This window comes from Gopherus flavomarginatus, chromosome 6 (assembly GCF_025201925.1).
Source record: "Gopherus flavomarginatus isolate rGopFla2 chromosome 6, rGopFla2.mat.asm, whole genome shotgun sequence".
Classification (NCBI taxonomy): Eukaryota; Metazoa; Chordata; order Testudines; family Testudinidae; genus Gopherus; species Gopherus flavomarginatus.
In genome coordinates this window covers 92,107,587-92,130,095 of record NC_066622.1, presented here as the reverse complement: position 1 = coordinate 92,130,095, position 22,509 = coordinate 92,107,587, and the positions used below count along the sequence as shown (strand labels likewise).

At 39.5% G+C, this 22,509-nt stretch overlaps 1 protein-coding gene across 16 annotated transcripts in view; it reads left to right on the top strand.

Annotated features, from left to right (window-relative positions):
- The window catches only part of JMJD1C (jumonji domain containing 1C), a 306,949-nt gene that overhangs the window by 216,024 nt on the left and 68,416 nt on the right, over nucleotides 1-22,509 (top strand). For 12 of the 16 annotated variants that reach the window (XR_007775055.1, XR_007775056.1, XR_007775054.1 and 9 more), the window contains one exon: nucleotides 19,734-19,839. Coding sequence is in view for 12 of the 16 variants with exons in the window: in XM_050958280.1 (XP_050814237.1) it covers nucleotides 19,734-19,839 (106 nt within the window). In the remaining 4 variants the exon portion in view is untranslated. Of the gene's footprint in view, nucleotides 1-17,500; nucleotides 17,654-19,733; nucleotides 19,840-22,509 lie in introns of all 16 variants that reach the window. The other 4 variants (XM_050958285.1, XM_050958282.1, XM_050958286.1 and 1 more) reach the window with 2 other exon arrangements.

Sequence of the window (22,509 nt, the reverse complement as noted above, 5' to 3'; positions counted from 1 at the left end):
TTTTTTTTTTACAGTGCAAATACTTGTAATCAAAAATAAATAGAAAGTGAGCACTGTACACTTTGTATTCTGTGATGTAACTGAAATTAATACATTTGAAAATGTAGAAAACATCCAAAAACATTTAAATACTTGGTATTCTATTAATGTTTAACAGTGTGATTGATTGCGTGATTAATCGTGATTAATTTTTTTAATCGCACAATTAATCGCAATAAATTTTTTCAATCAGTGGACAGCCCTAGTGTAAATTAATATAAGTTATTGTTTTCATGGAGCAAACACTGCCCTTTGTTAAGAGAGTTTTCAGATATTTCTGTGGAAAACCTTAAGTTGCGTACATCTTAAAGTCGTAGATTTGAGGAAACTGGAGTTAGTAAATTGTCATGTGTCAGGCACACTACATTGGTGGCACATGTGGTAGAGGTGCTGAATAATTCAGCTAAGTAGAAGCTGAGTGCAGATGAATAGTATAGGGTAAAGTCAGACTTCCAATTTTTTTCAAAATACTATCAGCATAAATAACTTTTTTATTAAAAGCATTGAACAATGGCATTTTAAAATTAAATCCTTGAGGATAAAAAAAGTAATTTTATATAAAGACGATATTAAAAAAATTATACTTAGTGCAAGTACTGATTTTCACTTGAGGATTAGTACCGTATGAGAATTCTACTCAGCAGTCTTCACCAAGTTGCACTTAGTGGAAACTGAGAGTTAGTAGTTCCCAATGAAATGATCTAAACGTGTATATGGAATTCTGATTTCAGGCCAGACATCTGGTGAGAAACTCAAGTAATTTTATCCAAACTTCATGTTTGTTAAATAAAAACAAAGATGGTTAGTCAATAGCTCACCCCCTGCCTTTGACATTGGTATGACTTTACTAACAAAACAAGAAATGCAGTGTTTGTTTTGATATAGAGGACTTTGAGTACAATACATTTTCTGATCAAACTTCATGCTTTTTTAAAAGGATACTACTTAATTAAATATAGTTGTATTTTTTTTTTTTGTGCTAACCATTGTTCGTACATTTCTTTGGTCACATTCAATTAAGCAAACATTTTCTGTCTTTAACTTTACTATTCCTCTTCTCTCCTTCCCTACCCTCCCTTTTGTGTGCCTGCCAACATGACTGGTAAGAGTGATTTAATTTTCTCTTGCAGAACGGGGTAGAGGAGAACAAAACATTGATTTCTCTGGATTTCACAAATATTAGTTTATTTTATTATTACACATTGACTTAGAAGTGAATTTTTAAATTTACATTACACAAATTGGATTTATGTTATAATACAGAGGATTTCTTTCTGTTTCACTTTAATCTCTACTCTCCCCTCTGCTGCACCCTTCCTCCCCCCTCCCCTGCCCCAGAAATCAGAACACAATTTTTAAGGTGGGTAAAATACTGGGCCTGAAGTACAGTATTTAAGAACCTTGTATATCAGTGGAATTCAGTCTCGAATAGATTAATTTATAAGCTTTTCTGTGGTGCTCAGCACCATAGTATCTGAGTACATCACAAATGAATGTTAATGGATTTATGCACACAACACCTTTATGAGGTAGAGAAATAATTCTCTATTTTACAGATGAAACAGCAGAGGCACAGAGAGATTGAATGACTTGCCCAAGGTTACACATTAAGTTTGTGGGAGAACCATCAATAGAACCCATATCTCCTGAGTCCTAGTCATGCTATTCCTTCCCACGGTATCATCCTTAATCTTTTCTTGAAGAGTCAGAGAGTCATTTCTTCAACAGATGAAGTTACAGAGAGCCACAGCATTAATCACAATATGATATCTAGATATTACTTTGCTATTGGCAGTGTGAAATTACATTATTATGATTATTACTATCCTCTCTTGAGTGAAACATCACAGAGGAACAATAACATTTTCTACTTGTCATAATGTTCTTTTCTTATAAATAGACTAGTGGAGTCCATTACTGGTTTGAGCTGAGGTTTTGGTACCCGATGCTCATTTTAATGCTTAGCAATAGCTGGAATTCTCCAGAAAAACTCTTTGAACTTGAGAGTTCAAAAAGTAAAGGATAAAAGACACCAAAGTAATATACTTTAGACCGTTTTTATGAAGGTGAGATCTTTGAAAATGGTGACTGTCCCTTTATGGGGAAAAAATGTACAGGTAAGGGGGGAAAATTCCCCTTTCTCGCTCAATAAGTCACCTTCCATTCTGGAAGGTATTGCTCCAAACTAGTAACCAGTAAAAACGAAGAGGAGTTACCTAGATCCAGACTATGTGTAGCATGCTACATCAGTCATATCTCTCAAATCCTAGCCACTTAAATGCATGACGTTGTGGTATGTTAACAGCTTTCAGTTTTTTTAAAAAGCATTTACCATATGTTGTGTGTTTTCCACCTTTTTTCCTTCAGTTTTTTTCTGAATTTCAACTTGAAGTGTCCATTGAATTTTTGTTTCTATCCTCATCACTTTCCTGTTTCTCTGTGGGATTGTTTTCCATTAAGTCTCTTATTATTGTCTCTTCCCTACTGTCTTTTTCTTTCAGTGTTCTTTCAGCAGTTTCAGTGTTTATTAGCCTTTTTACAGTACACGTACCATGATGATGGGAGCAGTATAAAATCCTGAACAGAAGGTTTTATTTACTTTACGTTGAGCCTCTTGTCTGTTCTGCTGAATTCTTCCTGCTCACATGCTCTAGTTTTGTCCATACTAGATAAAGACCGTTCTTGCTTAAACATCTCCTTAAAATTGGTTTCAGTCAAATGGGCTTCAGATATGTGAAAGATATATACACAACTCTGTCTGAAGTGATTGTACAACTTCAGGGGAGGGATAGCTCAGTGGTTTGAGCATTGGCCTGCTAAGCTCTGGGTTGTGAGTTCAATCCTTGAGGGGGCCACTTAGGGCGTTTGGGCAAAAATCAGTACTTGGTCCTGCTAGTGAAGGCAGGGGGCTGGACTTGATGACCTTTCAAGGTCCCTTCCAGTTCTAGGAGATCAGTATATCTCCAGTTATTATTATTAATTTCTCATTTTACTTATTTGTAAAACAGGAGAACTTGACAGCTTTCTAGGGTAGGAATATGAGGCCTTCGTCAATACTAAGGGCTGTCAAGTGCATGGAAATCTAAGTAGCAGTCTGTAAAGGTGTAAAGGTGACATTTGAACTCATGTCCTGGCTCTCCCAGCTCAGTACCTTTTCCCAGAGCTACAAGGTATTTGGATGGGAAGGCTTTGTCTCTCTTGTGTGGCTGCAGAACATAGCTTATTTTTCTGGTGCAGTGGAACAGGCAGCCTTACTGAGTCAAAATGCAGAATGGCCTGCAAAATCTGATACGCTTCAGAGGTCTGAACCTCAGCTGCCATTGTGCTGCTACTTCTTCATGGAGTGACTAAACCCTGCTTCTTCCAGTCATGCATTCGTCACCACCTAGGGGCAGATCAAGGTTAAACAGAATAGATTAGCAAGCTTAGTTCTTGGGAGGGAGGAGCAGCCTCGGAATAACTGCTTGGCTGTGGGCAGGCAGAGCAGGGGAAACCACAGAAAGGTAGCTTCTCTTTAAAAAAATAAATAAAACAAAAATAATGTGCAACTGCATGGAAACTCCTTGTATTTTGAGCTATGACTCCAGGTGTTCCTTTTTGTCTTTTAAATCTCAGTTGGATTCCTTTTTCTTAGTAGGAGCTATATCTTATGGACTTGCTTCATATAAATGTAACCTCAAGAAGTGAGAGCCATGATTATGGATGCCATAACACTGTAACAAATCCACTGACTCAAACACACATTTTAAGGAGCTTACAGTCAATGAAATTTTGAGATGCTTCCACGCCATCTGTTGGGATTAGAATCTCTCAGGATTGTGGATACTGTTAACACAGTACTAAGAAAAAAGAATCTTTTATCAGAATTGTCTATTCAGCTACCATCCAGGGGCCCTCTGAATTATCACTGGAGTCCTGAAGAAGAGCAAGTATCAGACCTACAGAATTATTGGCCATTAGTTTGAAAGTGCTCTTAGGGATGAGGAGTTTAGAGAAGAGGGGCAGAAGATGCTTGTGCTTTACACGAGAGTTGCGGCTCTCTCCTGGCTTGAGTTATGAGAATTGATTCCTGTTAGAAGTCTCTCCGTCCAAATCAGGAAGAATATTGAGGATCTGGACCCCAGTGTTGTCTGTAGAAGAAGCCGGGCACCTAATTTAAGAAATATCTGAAAAGAGGAGGACATTTCTACAACCACAAGATAGTTTAGGACCAGGGCCCTCACAAAGAACAGTAGTAGGCCAATTAAGTACAAAAAAAACTGTCCAGAGAAGCGTGTCAGGTCTGGCCACAGTGACGGTGGGGGAGAGTATCCTTAATTTGTTGTTTTTCTTCCCATGGCAAGGAGTTTTCCCACATCATTTGTGGTAACCTACTGAAAAGCTAAACCGACAGCAGGAATTGAAGGAGGCTCTGTGTTGCTCAGAAAACCACAGGAGGAGTATTTGCCACACAGGCAGCTGTACTGGCATAGGATAAGAGAGGGAGAGCTACCGTAGAATCTGAGTTACGAGCGGCTGAGGAATGGAGGTTGTTTGTAACTCTGAACTGTTCATAACTCTGAATAAAACGTTATGGTTGTTCTTTGTTGTTTGTAAAGTTTACCACTAAACATTGACTTAATACAGCTTTGAAACTTAACTATGCAGAAGAATAATGCTGCTTTCCCTTTACTTTTAGCAGTTTACGTTTAATACAGTACTGTACTGTATTTGTGCTTTTTTTTGGTCTCTGTTGCTGCCTGATTGCATACTTCCAGTTCCAAATGAGGTGCACATACAAGGAACCAAAAGTTGTCTCAAGATATTAGAAACTTCTGCCACATACACAGACCACCACTGTAGTTTTGTGTTCTGAGAGTTTGGGGAATGGAAAGTGGTGGCACTGAGAGAGGACTCTCACCGTGTGTCACCCCATACAAATTTTTGCAGTTGCAAGGTCCCAGAGTGACCCCCACCCCAATTTTCTGAAATAAGGGGTTTAGTGCAAAAAAGCAGGGGAGAGAAAAAAGGCTCCCTGCTGAGAGAGCAAGTTGCCAAAGGTGCTTTGAATGCAATGGAGGTAGTTTAACTGAGAACTTCAGCTGCTGCTAATCACTAAAGGGAACCTCATGTTTCAAAACTTCAGCCCAGCCCAGCAGTGACCTCCAGAATGGTAGATAGGATGATGTGGAAAAAATATTGCAACACATAATTAGGACATTATGCAGTGATTAGCTTTTGGCTCACTGCTTTTTCCTTCCCCCTCTCTTTATTCCCCTTCATCTTGCCCAACATGACTATGTGATGGGCCAGAGAGAGATTTTCACAACTCTAGCCTGTTTGTTTAGCAATCTCCTCTTCCTTAGTCCTTCACTCCTTATGCGTGTGTTAGGAAATGCAAGGAGTGCTCTGTCTTGTGATCAGTATTCTGTTTTCCCTGATTGAGAACAGAATATTGGAAACTCTAGTGAGGCCTGTGAACCCCACATTAGTGGTATGCAGGGCACCATAGTGCCACATGTGTTTCTAGGGCCATAGGTAGGCTGTCAGTTATTTAAACACAGAATTAATCTTTACAGCAGTTGTTTCCAAACTGTGGTATATAAGCGAGATATTTCATTCATTCACTTTTCAGTGGGTTTTTTTTTTTTTTTTTTTTTTGAAAGGTGGTACATGAACCAATAAAGTTTTGGGAGCTGCCAGTTTAGAAAGTTGTGGGGGAGAGGTGTTGAGACTTTACTATATGAAGTGTAACACGATCCAAATACTGTGTGTATTCTGTGGAGCTCACATATTTTACTTTTAATGAGTAGTAATTGGTGATCTGTTTCAGCAGTAGTAACTCTCCTTAACTTTTTTTAAACTACACTGTTCTTTACAACAATGTAATTATGGAAGTACAGATGTGGCTTATGAGTTAAAATTAATTAATTGAAATAGGCCTTTAAAGAAATTTAACACCTGGTGTCAGACTTTTTTATTCCTAATTATCTCAATGTCAGAATAGTGCAGACTGTTCAGATTTCCTATACTATTAGACATCATTGAAATCTTGTGCAGAAGCTACGATTTAAAGGACATTTTAAGTTTAATGGAATATTTTTCTTTCTATTCAATAATGTTTCTCCTTCAGTAAAGATTGAAAATATTTCCAGCTAATTTAATGAACAGCTAGGCTCTTTCAAAACGCTGTGTATTATTGATATTAGTGGGAATGAGGCCAAAGACTGCCTTTAGTAAAGATGGCCACTGCGTCAATTAACTTGCTTCTCAGCCTTCTGGTACACCTCCTGAGAGAGACTGCTATCTCCCAGCAAAACCCACAGAGTCACCCACCCTCACTCCTACTTAAAAAAAAAACAACAACATAAAATTGAACGGCAAAGCTGTGGGCCATATTTAGTTTAGAATACATTTCTTTCTAAGGATGGATATTGTCCCAATTGCCCCCAAAATAAGTAGTATGAACCCAGGAAAATTCAGAGGCATAGTTAAAGTTAAGTGTTGAAGTATGGAAATACATGCTTAGGGCACCCAAATAATCTTAACTTTGTAGAGATTTGGAAACTTGTTGCACAGTAATTATGATAAGTTAACACTTGAGTGTTCTCAAACTATTGAGCAACTATGGAACATGATATAATACTAGAAAATACCTTTTATCAAGAAATTACTGACAAGCAAGCGCCTGAAGATTAAAAAAATTATGTACATTGTAATTAAAAAAGAACTGGGTGCTACTAAAGTGCTAGAAACTTTCTAGATTGAACACTGAGTAAATATGGCAACTCCTTGAATATAGTCTGTTTACTTTTGGAATGACGGATTCTACCTTGGCTGGGGAGAGAAAAACTGACATTTATGGAGATATGAACATAAGAACTGCCATACTGGGTCAGACCAAAGGTCCATGTAGCCTAGTATCTTGTCTTCCAACAGTGGCTGATGCCCAGTGCCCCAGAGGAAATGAACAGAACAGCTAATCATCAAGTGATCCATCTACTGGGAAACACAGGCTAGGGAAACCATGCCTGCCCATTCTGGCTAATAGCCATTGATGGACCTATCCTCCATGAACTTTAGTTATTTTTTGAACCCTGTTAAAGTCTTGGTCTTCACAACATCCTCTGGCAGAGTTCCACCGGTTGACTGTGCGTTGTGTGAAGAAATACTTTCTTTGTTCTTTTTTAATCTGCTGCCTATGAATTTTATTTGGTAACCTCTAGTTCCTGTGTTATAAGACGACGTAAATAACACTTTCTCCACACCAGTCATGATTTTATAGACCTCAATCATATCGCCTCTCAGTTGTCTTTTCCAAGCTGAAAAGTTCTTCACTCCACGCGGCCAGAGCCTTCCTTCAAGAGGCACGTTTTCAGGCCCTGTCGGACCTGCTCTCCCATGTGAAAAACCACTTGCTCGCCACAAGTCACACTGCCTGCAGTTTTTGGGCCACATGGCTACATAGAATCATAGAACTGGAAGGGACCTTGAGTGGTGATCTAGTTCAGTCCCCTGCACTCAAGGCAGGACTAAGTAGTATCTAGACCATCCCTGACAAGTGTTTGTCCAACCTGCTCTTAAAAATCCCCAATGATGAAGATTTCACCATATGCATGCACATATGTCGTCAGTCATGCCTGACTCCATCTCCAGCCTCTGCAAGAGTCACTGGCATCTGTCTACTGTCCCAACAGACATGATCTAAATCGGGTTGCACCCAGTCATCCCTGGATTGGTGGTTGGACCCCAGGTCAGTGTTGGAGAGAGTTCTCTTTGCGGCCCCTGTCCTGTCACTGATTCTTGTCTCTGATGCAGGGCCACTGGTTGTGGGACAACGTGGCGTGCCATATGAACATCAGGGAGTTCAGAGCAGTTTGCCTGGCCTGCCAGGCTTTCTTGTCCCACCTGAGCGGTAAGGTGGTGAAGGTCCTGATGGACAATACCACTGCAATGTATTACATCAGCAGGTAGGGTGGAGCCAGGTCGTCGGCCCCTTGCCAAGAAGCTCTCCACCTTTGGGACTTTCGTGCACAGCATGCCATTCATCTGGTAGTCGCACACCTACCCGGGATCAGAAATGTATTAGCAGATCACCTCAACAGGACCTTCTCATCTCACCATGAATGGTCGCTCCATCCAGAGGCGATCAGTATGATCTTTCAGAGGTGAGGGACTCCCCAGGTGGACCTGTTCGCATCCAGGCAGAACAGGAAATGCCATGTGTTCTGTTGGATCCGGGGGATGTATGGGGGCTCTCTGTCAAATGTGTTTCTCATCCCGTGGTCGGGGGCTCTGATGTACGCCTTCCCGCCAGTTCCATTGGTTCAGAGAGGCCTCGTGAAGATGAAACAGGACAGGATGAAGGTTAACCTAATGGGCCTGGCCTGGCCTCACCAGCACTGGTTTGGCATGCTGCTGGAGCTTTTGGTAGCTGCCTCTCTAGCTGGATCTGCTGTCCCAGAACCACAGCAGCCTTCTGCACCCAAACCTGGCGGTGCCACACTTGATAGCATGGCAAAACACGGATGAACAGGAATGCTCAGCCCAAGTTCAGCAGGTCTTGTTGAGTAGCAGGAAATCCTCCATCAAAGCAACTTACCTGGCCAAATGGAAAAGGTTCACGTGCTGGGCCTCAGAACGGGATATCTGGGCTCAGCAAGCACTGCTGCAGGAGACCCTAGATAATCTTCTGCACCTCAAACTCCAAGGTTTGTCCCTGTCATTGATCAGGGTCCACCTGGCCGCCTTTCAGCTTTCCACCCTCTGTTTCAAGGCAGGTTGGTCTTCACTCACTACATGACGGCCCGGTTTTTGAAAGGTCTGGAGTGTCTCTATCCGCATGTCCAGGATCCCCTCCCTCTCGGGGACCTGAATCTTGTGCTGTCGAGACTCCGGGGGCCTCCCTTCGAGCCTCTGGCTTCCTGCTCTCTCCTGGAAGGTGTCGTTCCTGGCAGTGATAACATCAGCCTGCAGGGTGTCTTGAGACCAGGGCGCTTACTTCAGAACCACCCTATACTGTATTCTAGAAGGATAAGATCCAGCTGTGACCACACCTGGCATTTCTGCCCAAGATATTTTCCTAGTTTCATACTGGCCACGACATACACTTACCTGTCTTGTTTCCAAAGCCTCATACATCAGATGAGGAATGCAGGCTGCATGTCCTGGATGTCAGGAGGGTGCTGGCCTTCTACAGAGATCGGACAAAGCTGTTCCGTAAGTTGATGCAGTTGTTCGTTGCAGTGACAAACAGAATGAAGGGTCTCCCAGTGTCTGCTCGAAGGATTTTGTCCTGGATCATGGCCTGCATCCACTACTGCTATGAGCTGGCAAACGTGCTCCTGCCAGTGTCATCAGTGCCCTTCCTGGCTCAAGTTCCAATAAAAGAGATTTGACTGTAGGGCTGCTAGCTGATTGTCCACACGTTCACATCTCATTATGCTTACCCAGCAGGCTTGAGATGATACTGGCTTTGGCAGAGCAGTGCTGCAAGCTACACGACCGTGAACTCCAAGCTCACCTTCATAAATACTGCTTCTGAGTCACCTAGAACGGAATCGACATGAGCAAGCACTCGAAGAAAAAAAAACCTACCTTTTTGTAACTGTTCTTTGAGATGTGTTGCTTATGTCCATTCCATTACCTGCCCTCCTGCTCTTCTGTCGGAGTTGCTGGCAAGAAGGAACTGAGAAGGCATAGGGCTGGCAGCGCCTGATATACTGACACATGAATGCTGCACTCAAGGGGCACCACAGCAAACCCTACGAATACCGCTAAGGCAAAAATCTCCGACCACGCATGTAGGTGTGCGCATAACTAGAATGGAATGGACATGAGCAACACATCTCAAAGAACAACAGTTACGAAAAAGAAAGTTAACTGGTTTTTCCACCATAAATATATTTCACCTGAGTGAATTTTATTTTTTGTATGGTTTAGGAAGGCAAATATCTGTGTTTTATGGTATAATATAGAAATGTTTTATTCTTGATATCTGTGTAATGAAATGGTAGCAAGTACTCAGCCCATGGGCTGGATCTGTCCCACACATAATTATGGCCTGCATAACTTATTTAGATTCTGCAAAGTCTAAGCTTTTATTTTTAAACAAATAAACTTCTGGTCCCCTCAAAGTTGTGAAATTACACTTCCAAACATGACCTGTGTGTAAATCAATGCAATTAAGTCTTTCTGAGCCTGTTCTGAACATGACACAATAACTGAGACTTATGAAACACCCCTGCGCTCGCATAAATCTCACCCCCGCTTCCTCCATTAATCTCAATGGGTGTTAACGTGAAAGTCTAACATGTTATATATCAGCATTAATTATTTAACTATAGACTCTCCCTCACTTATGCAAGGATTCTGTTCTGGAACGCCTTGCATAACTCAAATTTTGCATTAGTCGGAAACGTATACCTGACCACTACACCCAAAAAAAAGAAAAGGGGGGAAAAAAACAACCTATTTCTAGCTTACGGAACTTTTTCCATAAGTGTGGATTTGCGTACGCCAAGTTTGCATAACCCCAGGGGGGGCGTCTCTACTGTTGATCTTAGCAGATGGAAGGGGGAAGGGAGTGGGAGTGAAGCCAATGGTTATGGGAATTGGAAGTTTCTTCAGAGAAGGAAATGCAGAGAGGGAAAGAAGGAGACAAGACATGCAGGAGGAGAGATATAAAGGGCAGAAGTAATGGTGATTGTGATGGGAGCCTTTTTCCACTGTTACTGAATATAACAGTAAGGTACTAAACAAATAATGGAAAATTTAAGTATAAACTAAACTCTTGATCTTTATGCAAACTTCTCATTTATATCAACATTAATTTTATTTTATTGAGGATAGCATATAGTCATAAATTTATACCACAGACCATGAATATAAAACAATTTAGCCCTTTCTAGAGTATGACTCTGACACGCCTCTGTAAAGTCATTAATTATTCCCTGCTCCCATACTTGGAATCATGATTTTCAGCAAGAAGGCCTATCCATTTATACTCTTTTAGGTTCAAGCCTCTGCACATAGCACTGTGCAGAAGAGAGTATCTCTGTGCTTTCTGTTGACTGTCGTTTTCTAGTGGTCAACTTTAAGCTGCATACCTGATCAGACCCTTGGTTAGGCACTTCTTTTCCACCTGAAGCCTGAACCTAATTCTTTGTACCTTCCATTTATGCCCTCAAAGCTCTGTTTCCTGTTTATACTTTTACTTTGTCTCAACTAGGGAAAAACGGTCAAGCTTAGATCAGGCTTAACTACCATGTGCTAGCTAAATCCAACATAAACTTGACCTTTTCCCTAGCATAAATGCAGTATAATGCCCTGTAGCACGATTTAAACATTTTAGTTGTAGTCTAGGCTCCTGCTAAGCTAAAATGGAGCTGAGGTATTACACACTTTACAGTAGGAAAAAGATCGTTTAGATTGAGTTTAGCTAACATACGTATTAAGCCCTGTCTAAGCGTGAGCACTTCTCCTAGTCAAGACTAAGCCTTTAAATACTCTTCATGGTCATAGTGTCTGTGAGGAATTTTTAAAATGTTTTTCTCTCCAGGATAGCCTCTCAGTCTTGCTTTAGTCAGGAGGAGGAGTCTCATAGTTCCAGGGTGAGCTGTGTTTTGGACCCATTAGTTCTTCTTGAGTGCATCCCTCTGGTGATAGGTTTCACTATCTTCACACCTCTCTGGGTAGAACCACAGAATCCTGCCACTCTTGGATTGGATCTCTGTTCTACAGCCCCCTGTTTATCAAATGTGATAACACAATGGGCACAACTGGTTATGGCACCTCTAAGCCCTTTTCCTTAAAGAGTCTGTGATCACCAGCTGTTTAAAGTGACTCAAGAACAGCTGCTTTAAAATAAAATATTATTTATTCACCCAGAGGTGCACAGCAAGCAGAGAAAAAGCATAAAACAAAAAAAAAAAGCTTATATTCATCAGGGTCTTAGCTAAAATGTATTCTTTCCTTGCAAGTTTTGGGTAAGTTCCACTCAGTCCAGACTACTCTACTCCTGATCTGGGAAATACAGACAGCTCCTTCTATCTTCTCTTAATGTCTGTTTGAGACTCTTCTCCAGCTGCTGCTTCCTGTTCTTACCTCCACCCCCCTTTCCACTCTAGGTTCAGTATACTCTTTGATCCTAGGCTCAGGCCTGAGAAGAAGAAAGGTTGCTATCATGGCAGCAACCTGAACATTCCCCAATTAAGTTCCCCCATTGTTTCCTTAAGGACCCTTGGTATTTTTTCTGGTGTTACCATATCTCTTTCATTGTTTCATTTCCCATTTGTTCCCTCAATCCCCCAACAGCTTCCTTTTATTTAATTCCATGCGGTCAGGCAAGATAATATCAAGCAGGTATACTGAGGTGCAGATAATATCCATTTAAAAAAAACAAACACCTTTCTCTTTCTCCACAAGGGGTTACAACCATCAAAAAAGATGATGATGGGGAGCATCCAGCCAGCAAAGACAAAAGGGAGGGAGAAAAGGGAAGGGAGGTGGAGTTTCAGCTAACAGGGGGCAGTAGGGAAAGGAGTTCATCTTCTGTAAAGGCTGAGGGCTCAATAGAAATTTGGAGGGTGGGAGAAGGAGATCACTTTGATTTTTTCTGTAGGAGGGACCACTGCTAAAAATTTCTTGTTGTCCAGTCCAACTGTTACATTTGATGACAGTTTGCATCTAAGAGGAGAGGATGCAAGCTTTCAGCAATCTGAATATTAAAGATGACACTTGTTGCTGCCATTGCTCTCTGAAAATCTAGAAAGAGCTTTAAATCCAATAAGTTCCTGAGACTGAAGACAGCTTTGACAGTTTGGACAGGCATCTTTATCTAAGGATGCAGTTGTAGCCCTTGTAGATTCTTTAAATGATTCCTGTGCAAATAAGTAACTGTTTCTACCCAAATGATTTTAAGTCAGCTGATTTTTACCTGGGTCTTTACTTACTCCAGACATTGAGATAGCAAGAAAACACCTCTGTCAGGGTTTGAGAAAAAATATATATAATATAGATAATTGTTTATTATTAAACTTGTGTTAAAACTATACAGTGTTCCTTCAGAAAACCTTTGTTGTCATGTGTCTTGAGGTAATGCATATGTATAAGGGATAGTGATAATAACACCATGTAAAACTAAACACTGTAAGTTAGTTGTGTAAACTGAATAATGTGAAGTGTAATGTTGATAGTAGTTTTTGTAAGTGGTGGTATATGATCTAGAGAACATTGGATAGAAAATATTTTTGACATGCAAAGAATTTTTATTAGGGCTGTCAAGCGATTTAAAAAAATTAATTGCAGTTAATCGCACTGTAAAACAATAATAAAATACTACATATTTCAATATTTTTGGATGTTTTCTACATTTTCAAATATATTGATTTCAATTACAACACAATACAAAGTGTACAGTGCTCACTTTATATTTATTTTTGATTACAAGTATTTGTACTGTAAAAAAACAAAAGAAATAGTACTTTTCAATTCAGCTAATACAAGTACTGTAGTGCAATCTCTTTATCATGAATATTAAATTTACAAATTTAGAATTACGTAGAAAAAAACCTGCATTCAAAAATAAAACAATGTAAAATTTTAGAGCCTGCAAGTCCACTCAGTCCTACTTTTTGTTCAGCCAGTTGCTCAGACAAACACGTTTGTTTACATTTGCAGGAGATGATGCTGCCTGCTTCTTGTTAACAATGTCACCTGAAAGTGAGAATAGGCATTCGCATAGCACTTTCGTAGCCGGCATCACAAGATATTTATGTGTGAGATGCGGTAAAGATTCGTATGTACCTTTGTGCTTCAGCCACAATTCCAGAGGACATGCGTCCATACTGATGACAGGTTCTGCTCTATAATGATCCAAAGCAGTGTGGACTGATTCATGTTCATTTTCATCATCAGCATCAGATGCCACCAGCAGAAAGTTGATCTTCTATTTTGGTGGTTCGGGTTCTGTAGTTTCTGCATCGGAGTGTTGCTCTTTTAAGACTTCTGAAAGCATGCACCACATCTTGTCCCCTCTCAGATTTTGGAAGGTACTTCAGATTCTTAAACCTTGGGTTGAGTGCTGTATCTATCTTTAGAAATTTCACGTTGGTACCTTCTTTGCATTTTGTCAAATCTGCAGTGAAAGTGTTCCTAAAATGAACAACATGTGCTGGGTTATCATCCGAGACTGCTATAACGTGAAATATATGGCAGAATGCAGGTAAAACAAAGCAGGGGACATACAATTCTCCCCCAAAGAGTTGAGTCGTAAATTTAATTAATGCATTATTTTGTTAACGAGTGTCATCAGCATATCCTCTGGAATGGTGGCCGAAGCACAAAGGGGCATACAAATATGTAGCATATCTGGCACGTAAATACCTTGCAATACTGGCTACAAAAGTGCCATGCAAATGCCTGTTCTCAATTTCTGGTCACATTGTAAATAAGAAGGCGGCAGCATTATTTCCTGTAAATGTAAACAAACTTGTTTGTCATAGCGATTGGCCAAACAAGAAGTAGGACTGAGTGGACTTGTAGGTTCTGAAGTTTTACATTTATTTTGGTTTTGAGTGCAGTTATGTAACAAAAAAATCTACCTTGGTAAGTTGCACTTTCGTGACAAAGAGATTGCACTACAGTCTTGAATGAGGTGAATTGAAAAATACTATTTCCTTTATCAGAGGGTAACCGTGTTAGTCTGGATCTGTAAAAGCAGCAAAGAATCCTGTGGCACCTTATAGACTAACAGACGTTTTGGAGCATGAGCTTTCGTGGGTGAATACCCACTTCCTCAGATGCATGCAATACCCACTTCCTGACAGGCATCTGAGGAAGTGGGTATTCACCCACGAAAGCTCATGCTCCAAAACGTCTGTTAGTCTATAAGGTGCCACAGGATTCTTTGCTGCTTTTACTATTTCCTTTATAATTTTTACAGTGCAAATATTTGTAATAAAAATATACCCTTTGATTTCAATTATAACATACAATACAATATATATGAAAATGTAGAAAAACATCAAAAGTATTTAATAAATTTAAACTGGTATTCTATTGTTTAACAGCGCAATTAAAACTGCGATTAATCTCGATTAATTTTTAATCATGATTAATTTTTCTTAGTTATTTACATGTTAACTGCAATTAATCGACAGCCCTAATTTTTATCTGATCAACAGAGACTGAAACTTCAAGCTTTTGAAATACTTGATATGTCTGTACTCCGACTATACCTGGAGTCAGTGGGACAAATTCATCTCTTCATGTAAATTATCACCAGAGTTGAATTTGGCTCGCTGACTGCTGAATTCAGATGAGACCTCGTTATCACATAAATATGTACAAGTTAATATTTAGGAAATGCTTGTTTTCTTGTGTAGCACTTGGTGAATATAACATTGTAAACATATTTTTCAAGTGTGTTACACACCAGTTTTTATTTAATTCATGTCTTAAATCATCTGAAAATCTCTAAGCAGCAAGAGGAAGCTGTAGTTAATTAAACAACAGATGGCAAAGACTAATGTGGTGCTGACCTCTGTGAGGACTGCAGAATCTACTTAGTCTTTTTTTGGTGAAATACTGCTGCTGAAATGAGTTCTTATTGTTACAAAGAAAATGTCTTTAATGCATTAAACATCGTGTTGCAACACTGTAATTTGAGGAAGGCACCTTCTAAGTCCACATTTTCAGGTGCTTATGATGTATAGAGTACATTTTAGCTTCGGCTGTTTTTCCATTACGGAGTCTTTTGTGTTACAGACCATGGGATCTTCCCTCCTCCTTGGTCAGACAGGAAGAATTGACAGTAATTGGAGAGTTTTAAAGCCCTCAAAGCGGGGCTCAAATTGGGCAGTGATGTGGATATATACTACTCCTCCATTTGCTCTGAGCTTCTATTTTGAGCTCCAGAGTTGCAGTTCTCATTTTAAAACAAAATCAGTCTCTAGCCCTTACAATTGTGAAGAAAAGCTTGAAAATGTGAAAAAGTCCCTCTTCATTTCAGTGAGGTGTTAATTCAAATGTCATAAGGCTGGCCATTCTGGGTCTGACTGATGGTTCAACTAGCCCAGTATCCTGTATTCTGATAAGTGGAAACTTCTTCATGAAAATCTCTGTTTAGACAAAGTCACTGTTTTGTGTTTTGGAGGAAAGATTTAACGAAAGTTTTGACTATCTTTTAGTCTACTGTACATGACATCTTATTTTGGTGCCAAAAGTATCTGGCAGTTGGGTGAGTATCACCACTTCCACCTCATATCCTTTCTCCTGTCTCCCAAATCAAGAAGGAAAGAAGCAGGGCATCTGAGACCCACTGGGGAGTCAAGCTCAAGGGTCCAGTAAGAATATGGAGCACTGCATTATATTTTGAACAATCTGAAGAATCACATTTTGGTATCTGAGGGGGACAGAACTTGGTTTGTGGGTGGAGCTTGGAAGAATATTGCTGTTTTGTGGGGTCTCTGCACAATTTGATCCTTTGTCTCTTTGGGTCACCTTCAAGTTTCTAAGTTTGATTCCTGACTCACAAGGTATCTGAAGCAGGACAAGTAATCTGTAGCTTCCCTATCAACTATCTGGGATACCTCGTTGTGTATTTGGAACCTGGAAATGTTTTTTTGGACAAAGAAACTGTTTGTTTCTTGTGCTGTGTGTCTCAGCACTCAAACGTACTCTGTGGTCTGGCAGTCTTACTGTGCCTGACCTTTCCACTCCTGCTACTGGGAGAAGCAGGAGGGGGCCTGGTTAAATAGGAATTATGGCAGTATAGCTCGCAATTCCAGCCTCCTCCACCACATTGTAAGAAAGGAGAAACAATGGCATAGGTATACTCATGTTCTCAGAAGAATTTGGAACATTTACTTAAGATCTTATAGGAAAATGGACTCCCTTGCATTGTTCAAAAATTGTAGGAAAGTCCTAAAAGCTTTGCAGTGTGTCATCACACAGTGAGTCAGAATCTGAATCCAAGAGCCAAATAGATAAGTCAAATAATTTTTGCTCAGAGAGGAAGAAAACAACTCCACTAAAGCTGTGTCCACATCTTGGTGGGGTGGAGGTGGTAACAGCAGATGAGCTCTGTAAAGCCTTACATGACCTGGGAGTTCTTAATTCAGTCTTCATCCACTGGTTGCTTATGGCCATGCTACTTTATGCAGCTGTCTTCTGGAAAGATAGTGAGCATGGGAATACTTTCCATTCCCATCCTTCCTTTCTGTGGCCCTAGGGCACTTTCTCTTGCCAATATTTAGTCTAGTCCTCCTCTTGTATGAGATGCTGCTACTGTATTAAGAATGCAGAGACTTTGCTGTAGTCAACTCAGAAGGGCAAATTATAATCCCATTTACATGATCATTTGCTTTTGTGACAGTGGCAAGCCAGCACAGATATCCACTCAGAGGAATCTTGGGTTCCAGGACTGAGGGAAGACTAATCTTGGATTGGGAGATAACAAGACTAACACATTTTCTTTCAGAACAGAAGAACTCAAACTGCGGAAATTGGCAGAGAAGAACTGTAGAGGGCATGAATATTCTACAAGTTGACTGGTCATCAGTCTAGCTAAGAAGGAAGTAAGAATCCAGGATCTGTGCTGTCTTGATCCAATCACAGGAAGTACCTTTATAGGGTAAATGGGATTATATTTTTTTCTTTAGGAAAGTACATTGCTAAGAAGTAAAACCAGATAATTGCAGACCAACTGCACTACCTGCAATGCCATCTTAAAAAGGAATTGAGGAAGCTGCAGGTCTGATGGCTTTCCTCTTGTGCTCTCTACTAGCCTTTCTTGTAGGGCGCAATGAAGCACTAATGTGTTTCGCTCCAAAACATGTTATTAGATTTGAATCTATGACTGGGTGAATGCAAAAATATCAGGAAATTCAAAGATAACATGGACTACAAAAAACATAATTCAGCCACTTGGCATATAACATTTAACTGAATATACAGAAGTACAACACATGCATAAGGGGGTAGAGTTATGGTGGTTGTGGGAACCATTACTTTGAATTTCCTGACATACTGAGCTTAAATTCTCTAATTAGAATTTCGCCTTGACAGTGATTTTTATTGACCATTGACCAATTATTTTAAAAGTGTGTGTGTGTAATAATCAATGCTGTGTAGAGAATAACTTTTTAGATTAAATGCTTATAGGACAGTATGCAGAGCAGTCTTTATTAAAGGGTGACAAATCTGAATGAACTTGTTCAAATGTACTCTTTTCTGTTTTAAAAGGTATCTTTTCATGTGATTATTTTATATAAATATGAGAGAGCCATAACAGAAAGTATGTGCAGTCAAAACCCTAGTTTTCAGGATATTTTCTCAAGATATACTTTATTTTTTGTGGATTAATACACTTGGAGATATTTTGGGTGATCTCTTAGGCAACAAGGGGTTTCTTATATAGGTTTCACAAATTGTCTTTGCTTTTTGTTGCTGTGACCTCATGTTTAATGAATTGGAGATGTATAATATGTCAAGAGGAGTAAGCCATGTGTGAGGGCAAGGGGGTAAGAGTTGACGCCTAAGTAGAACTGTTGGTGGGAGACAGATTTTCAGTTTTCCAAGTCTGTGTCATGTTTTGGACCTCTAATTAGGTTCTTCACACATCCTTCCTCCCATTCTAAGGATAACACTTTTGAAGGCAAACACTTTTAAATGGTAACAAGCAGACACTAAAAGGAAAAAGGGCAATTAGGTTATAAAATATTTTAACAATATGTGCTGAGGATCTCTCATTATTTTCTCTCTCTGTGGGGGCCTCTTCACACAACTACATGACTTTCTGTCCACTGTTTCCAAGGTCTGCCCACGTACTTCTCAAAGAGACATCAACTATGGCTGCTGTTCCTCCTGGAGGCTCCTGCCACTGATTTCAAATTCAGGAGTAGTAATTGTGCTTTGAAAGAGAGAGAAAAAAATATCAGAGCCCAGAGGTGAATCAACAGGTTGTAGTAGATCCCATGACTGAATAACCATGTTTCTAAGTACAGAACAAAAAACGTTAATTTGTGTCTAGATCTGCCTCTTGGTGAGGACAATGCGACCAAAAATTTATTTATTTTTCTAGATACTTTCTGATTAACTCAAAGATGTACATTGGAAAGAGAATTTGTTTTAAAATAAAATCTTTTTTCATGAGAGTTTGGACCAAAACTGAAATATGTCTTATTTCATTCAAGACAGTTCACCAGGCTCTGTATAGTATTAAAAACTAGCAATAGTAGTTTTCTTTTCTTACATATACACATGCATTTGTTGGTATAAATATTTAAATTCTCTCTTGCAGTGTGCGTGTGTGTATAAAAAAAATATGAATTGGACATTTCAGGCTTCTGATTTTAACGCCACTTTGTTGAAACAAATGATACCGTGTTCCTGTAAACACTGAACTCTTTATAGGGTAACGTTAGGTTATAGGGAAGGCCTCATTTATGACAGTATGATCCTATTAATAGCTTGGAAGTCTGATCATGTATGGGATACAGTGTACTTGTTTCCTCATGAAATCACTCTTGCTACTATCAAATACAGCTTGCACGTATGAGATTTTTCTAAAAATGACCCATGGATTTGTATTGAACCAATACATTTTACAGTCTTGTTTCAAATTGTACTTTGGAATTTGTTTAGAAAAATAAAACATCATGAATGTTATGAATAAACATAACATATGGTTCTTTTTAAAATCTCTACTTTAGGACGACGTAGACAGTCTAAACCCAGTTCTCAGGGACAACCCGCAGCTTCATGAGGAGGTAAAAGTCTGGGTAAAGGAACAAAAGGTTCAGGAGATTTTTATGCAAGGTAATTTGAGAAATGTGTGTTTGTATTATTTGTATTTCCCTTTTTGTGTGTGTGTGTGGGGGGCTATTTTGACACACTAGGTTGGATGCCATTTATGCCAAGTGGTATTATGATATAGCACATCTTCCATAGTTCAACTTTTCTAAGTAGGCCTTTTGAAAATAGTTTGTTAAAACAACAAAACACAATTGGTAGAAAAGCTGTGATGTAAATATACACCCAGATTATCAAAAGCATATGCATAAATGTTCATGCACAGGTTGTTGTTTAAAAAAAAAAACCACACCCTTGGGTCACACCCTATAATAATTATGCAGCAGTTTAATAATACCATCGGACTGAATGTTCGACATTTTATTCATGATTTTGGTGTTGAGACTAGTGATGGTGCTTTAATCAATAAGCACATTTTTTTTTTGTCGACACTGTAATGTGCTCTAAAGAAGGAAGCATTCTTTGTGATAACAAAGTATTAGTCAGAAGTACACTTGATTTTTCTTAGAACTCCTCAGCTCCAATAGCAATGGCCTGCCATTTATAGTTACACTTCTTTCCAACCAGGTACTATTATATTGTGGTAACTGTATCTGAAACACACTCTGATTTTGTGCTGTATGAGGGCCTTGCTGAGATTTTGACAAATGGCTTTCAATAGTTGAGGTTTTGTAACTCTCAGTCCCCATTCCTATAGTTGCTGCTTATCCATGAAGTTGTTGGTTTTCTAGTTTGTAAAATGGAAGTTTTTTGTGAAAGCTGACATGAAGTAGGGGAAGGGGATTATTTGGAGCAACTTTGCAAATAAATAATTCTAATGTAGCATACATTTCCTATTGTCATGTAAGTGTTTGTAGGATCAGGAACTAAATCTCTAGTTAAATAATGACACAAATTGTGAAGGACAAAATGTGCAAAACAACCAAACGGAATTTAAAGTATGAGCATGAGCAAACAACTAGAATTTTAAAGAACAAATCAGGCCAAACTTCATTGCTGCTTTGATAAAATTACAAAATTAGTGGTTGAAGGGAACACAGTAGGTCTAATATCTGAATTTTAGTAAAACATTTTATATATTCTTGCTTGCTGAATTTGATTTGCTTAGACATGATTGCTATTCCATGGATGATATGCTGGCTAATGGATGACAAACAAAGACTACTGAAATAGACAATGTCCTCAATTGTGGAGGAAGTATCTAGTGTGGTGACACAAGGGTCAGTATTAGATTTAGTTTTATGTGATCTGGAAGAGGGAGTTAACAGTGTGCTGATTAAATTTGCAGAAGATAATGGATTGGGAGTAGCATGAACTCAAGTTAGGGCCAAATGCAAAGGGAACTAAAACTGTATTTTTTCTTCTTCTTTGTTTTTATTTGAATATAATAAAAACACACCTATAGAAGGCTGTAGGCACCCCAACCACATAATACAACAAAACACTAACATCATGAAAATAATTGTCCAAAAGAAACTCTGCCAGCCTGTCCCCTACAAAAAAGCTCCTTTTCCACCCCTTCTTCATTCCAGGAAGCTTACCCTTGTCAAAAACCCTATGAAACATGTTTTTGCAGTATGCACAGAAGGTCATCAGGTTCAGGCAGTTACCAACCAAGGGTTGGAGCAAGTTCCAGAGCCTCAGATCTCTCACAGAGAAGGCCTTGCCGTCAATCCCCTCTTTTTTTTATAATGAAGGGGATTTTAGCTCAAGTACCTATGCTGACCACAGATGTGGAGGTGTGGCATGGGGAGAGGTCATTTCTCAGTTAGCCAGGTTCTATGCCATTTACCCCTTTTGTAGGTGATAACCAGCACCTTAAACTTTGTGCAGAGACCAGTGGACAGTCAATGCAGTTTCCAGAGCACTAGTGTCAAATGCTCCCAGCAATGGGGCCTACCCAGTAAAGCGAGACATTGCGTTCTGTACCAGCTTCAATCTCTGAATGATTTTAAGGGAAGGTTGATTTTCTTTTTTGGTGATTTGGGTTCTGTAGTTTCCACAGCGGAGTGTTGCTCTTTTAAGAATTTCAAAAGCATGCTCCACATGTCATCCCTCTCAGATTTTGGAAGGCACTTCCGATTCTTAAACCTTGGGTCGAGTGCTGCATCTATCTTTAGAAATCTCACATTGGTACCTTCTTTGCGTTTTGTCAAATCTGCAGAGAAAGTGTTCTTAAAATGAACAACGTGCTGAATCATCATCCGAGACTACTGTAACATGAAATATATGGCAAAATGCAGGTAAAACCATGGAGCAGGGGACATACAATTCTCCCCCAAGGAGTTCAATCGCAAATTTAATTAACACATTATTTTTTAACGAGCGTCATCAGCATGGAAGCATGTCCTCTGGAATGGTGTCCAAAGCATGAAGGGGCATACGAATGTTTAGCATATCTGGCATGTAAATGCCTTGGAATGCTGGCTACAAAAGTCCCATGCGAACACCTGTTCTAACTTTCTGATGACATTGTAAAGAAGCGGGCAGAATTATCTCCCATAAATGTAAACAAACTTGTTTGTCTTAGTGATTGGCTGGACAAGAAGTAGGACTGAGTGGACTTGTAGGATCTCAAGTTTTGTATTGTTTTGTTTTTGAGTGTAGTTATATAACAGTGAAAATCGACATTTGTAAGTTGCACTTTCACAATAGAGGTTTCACTACAGTACTTGT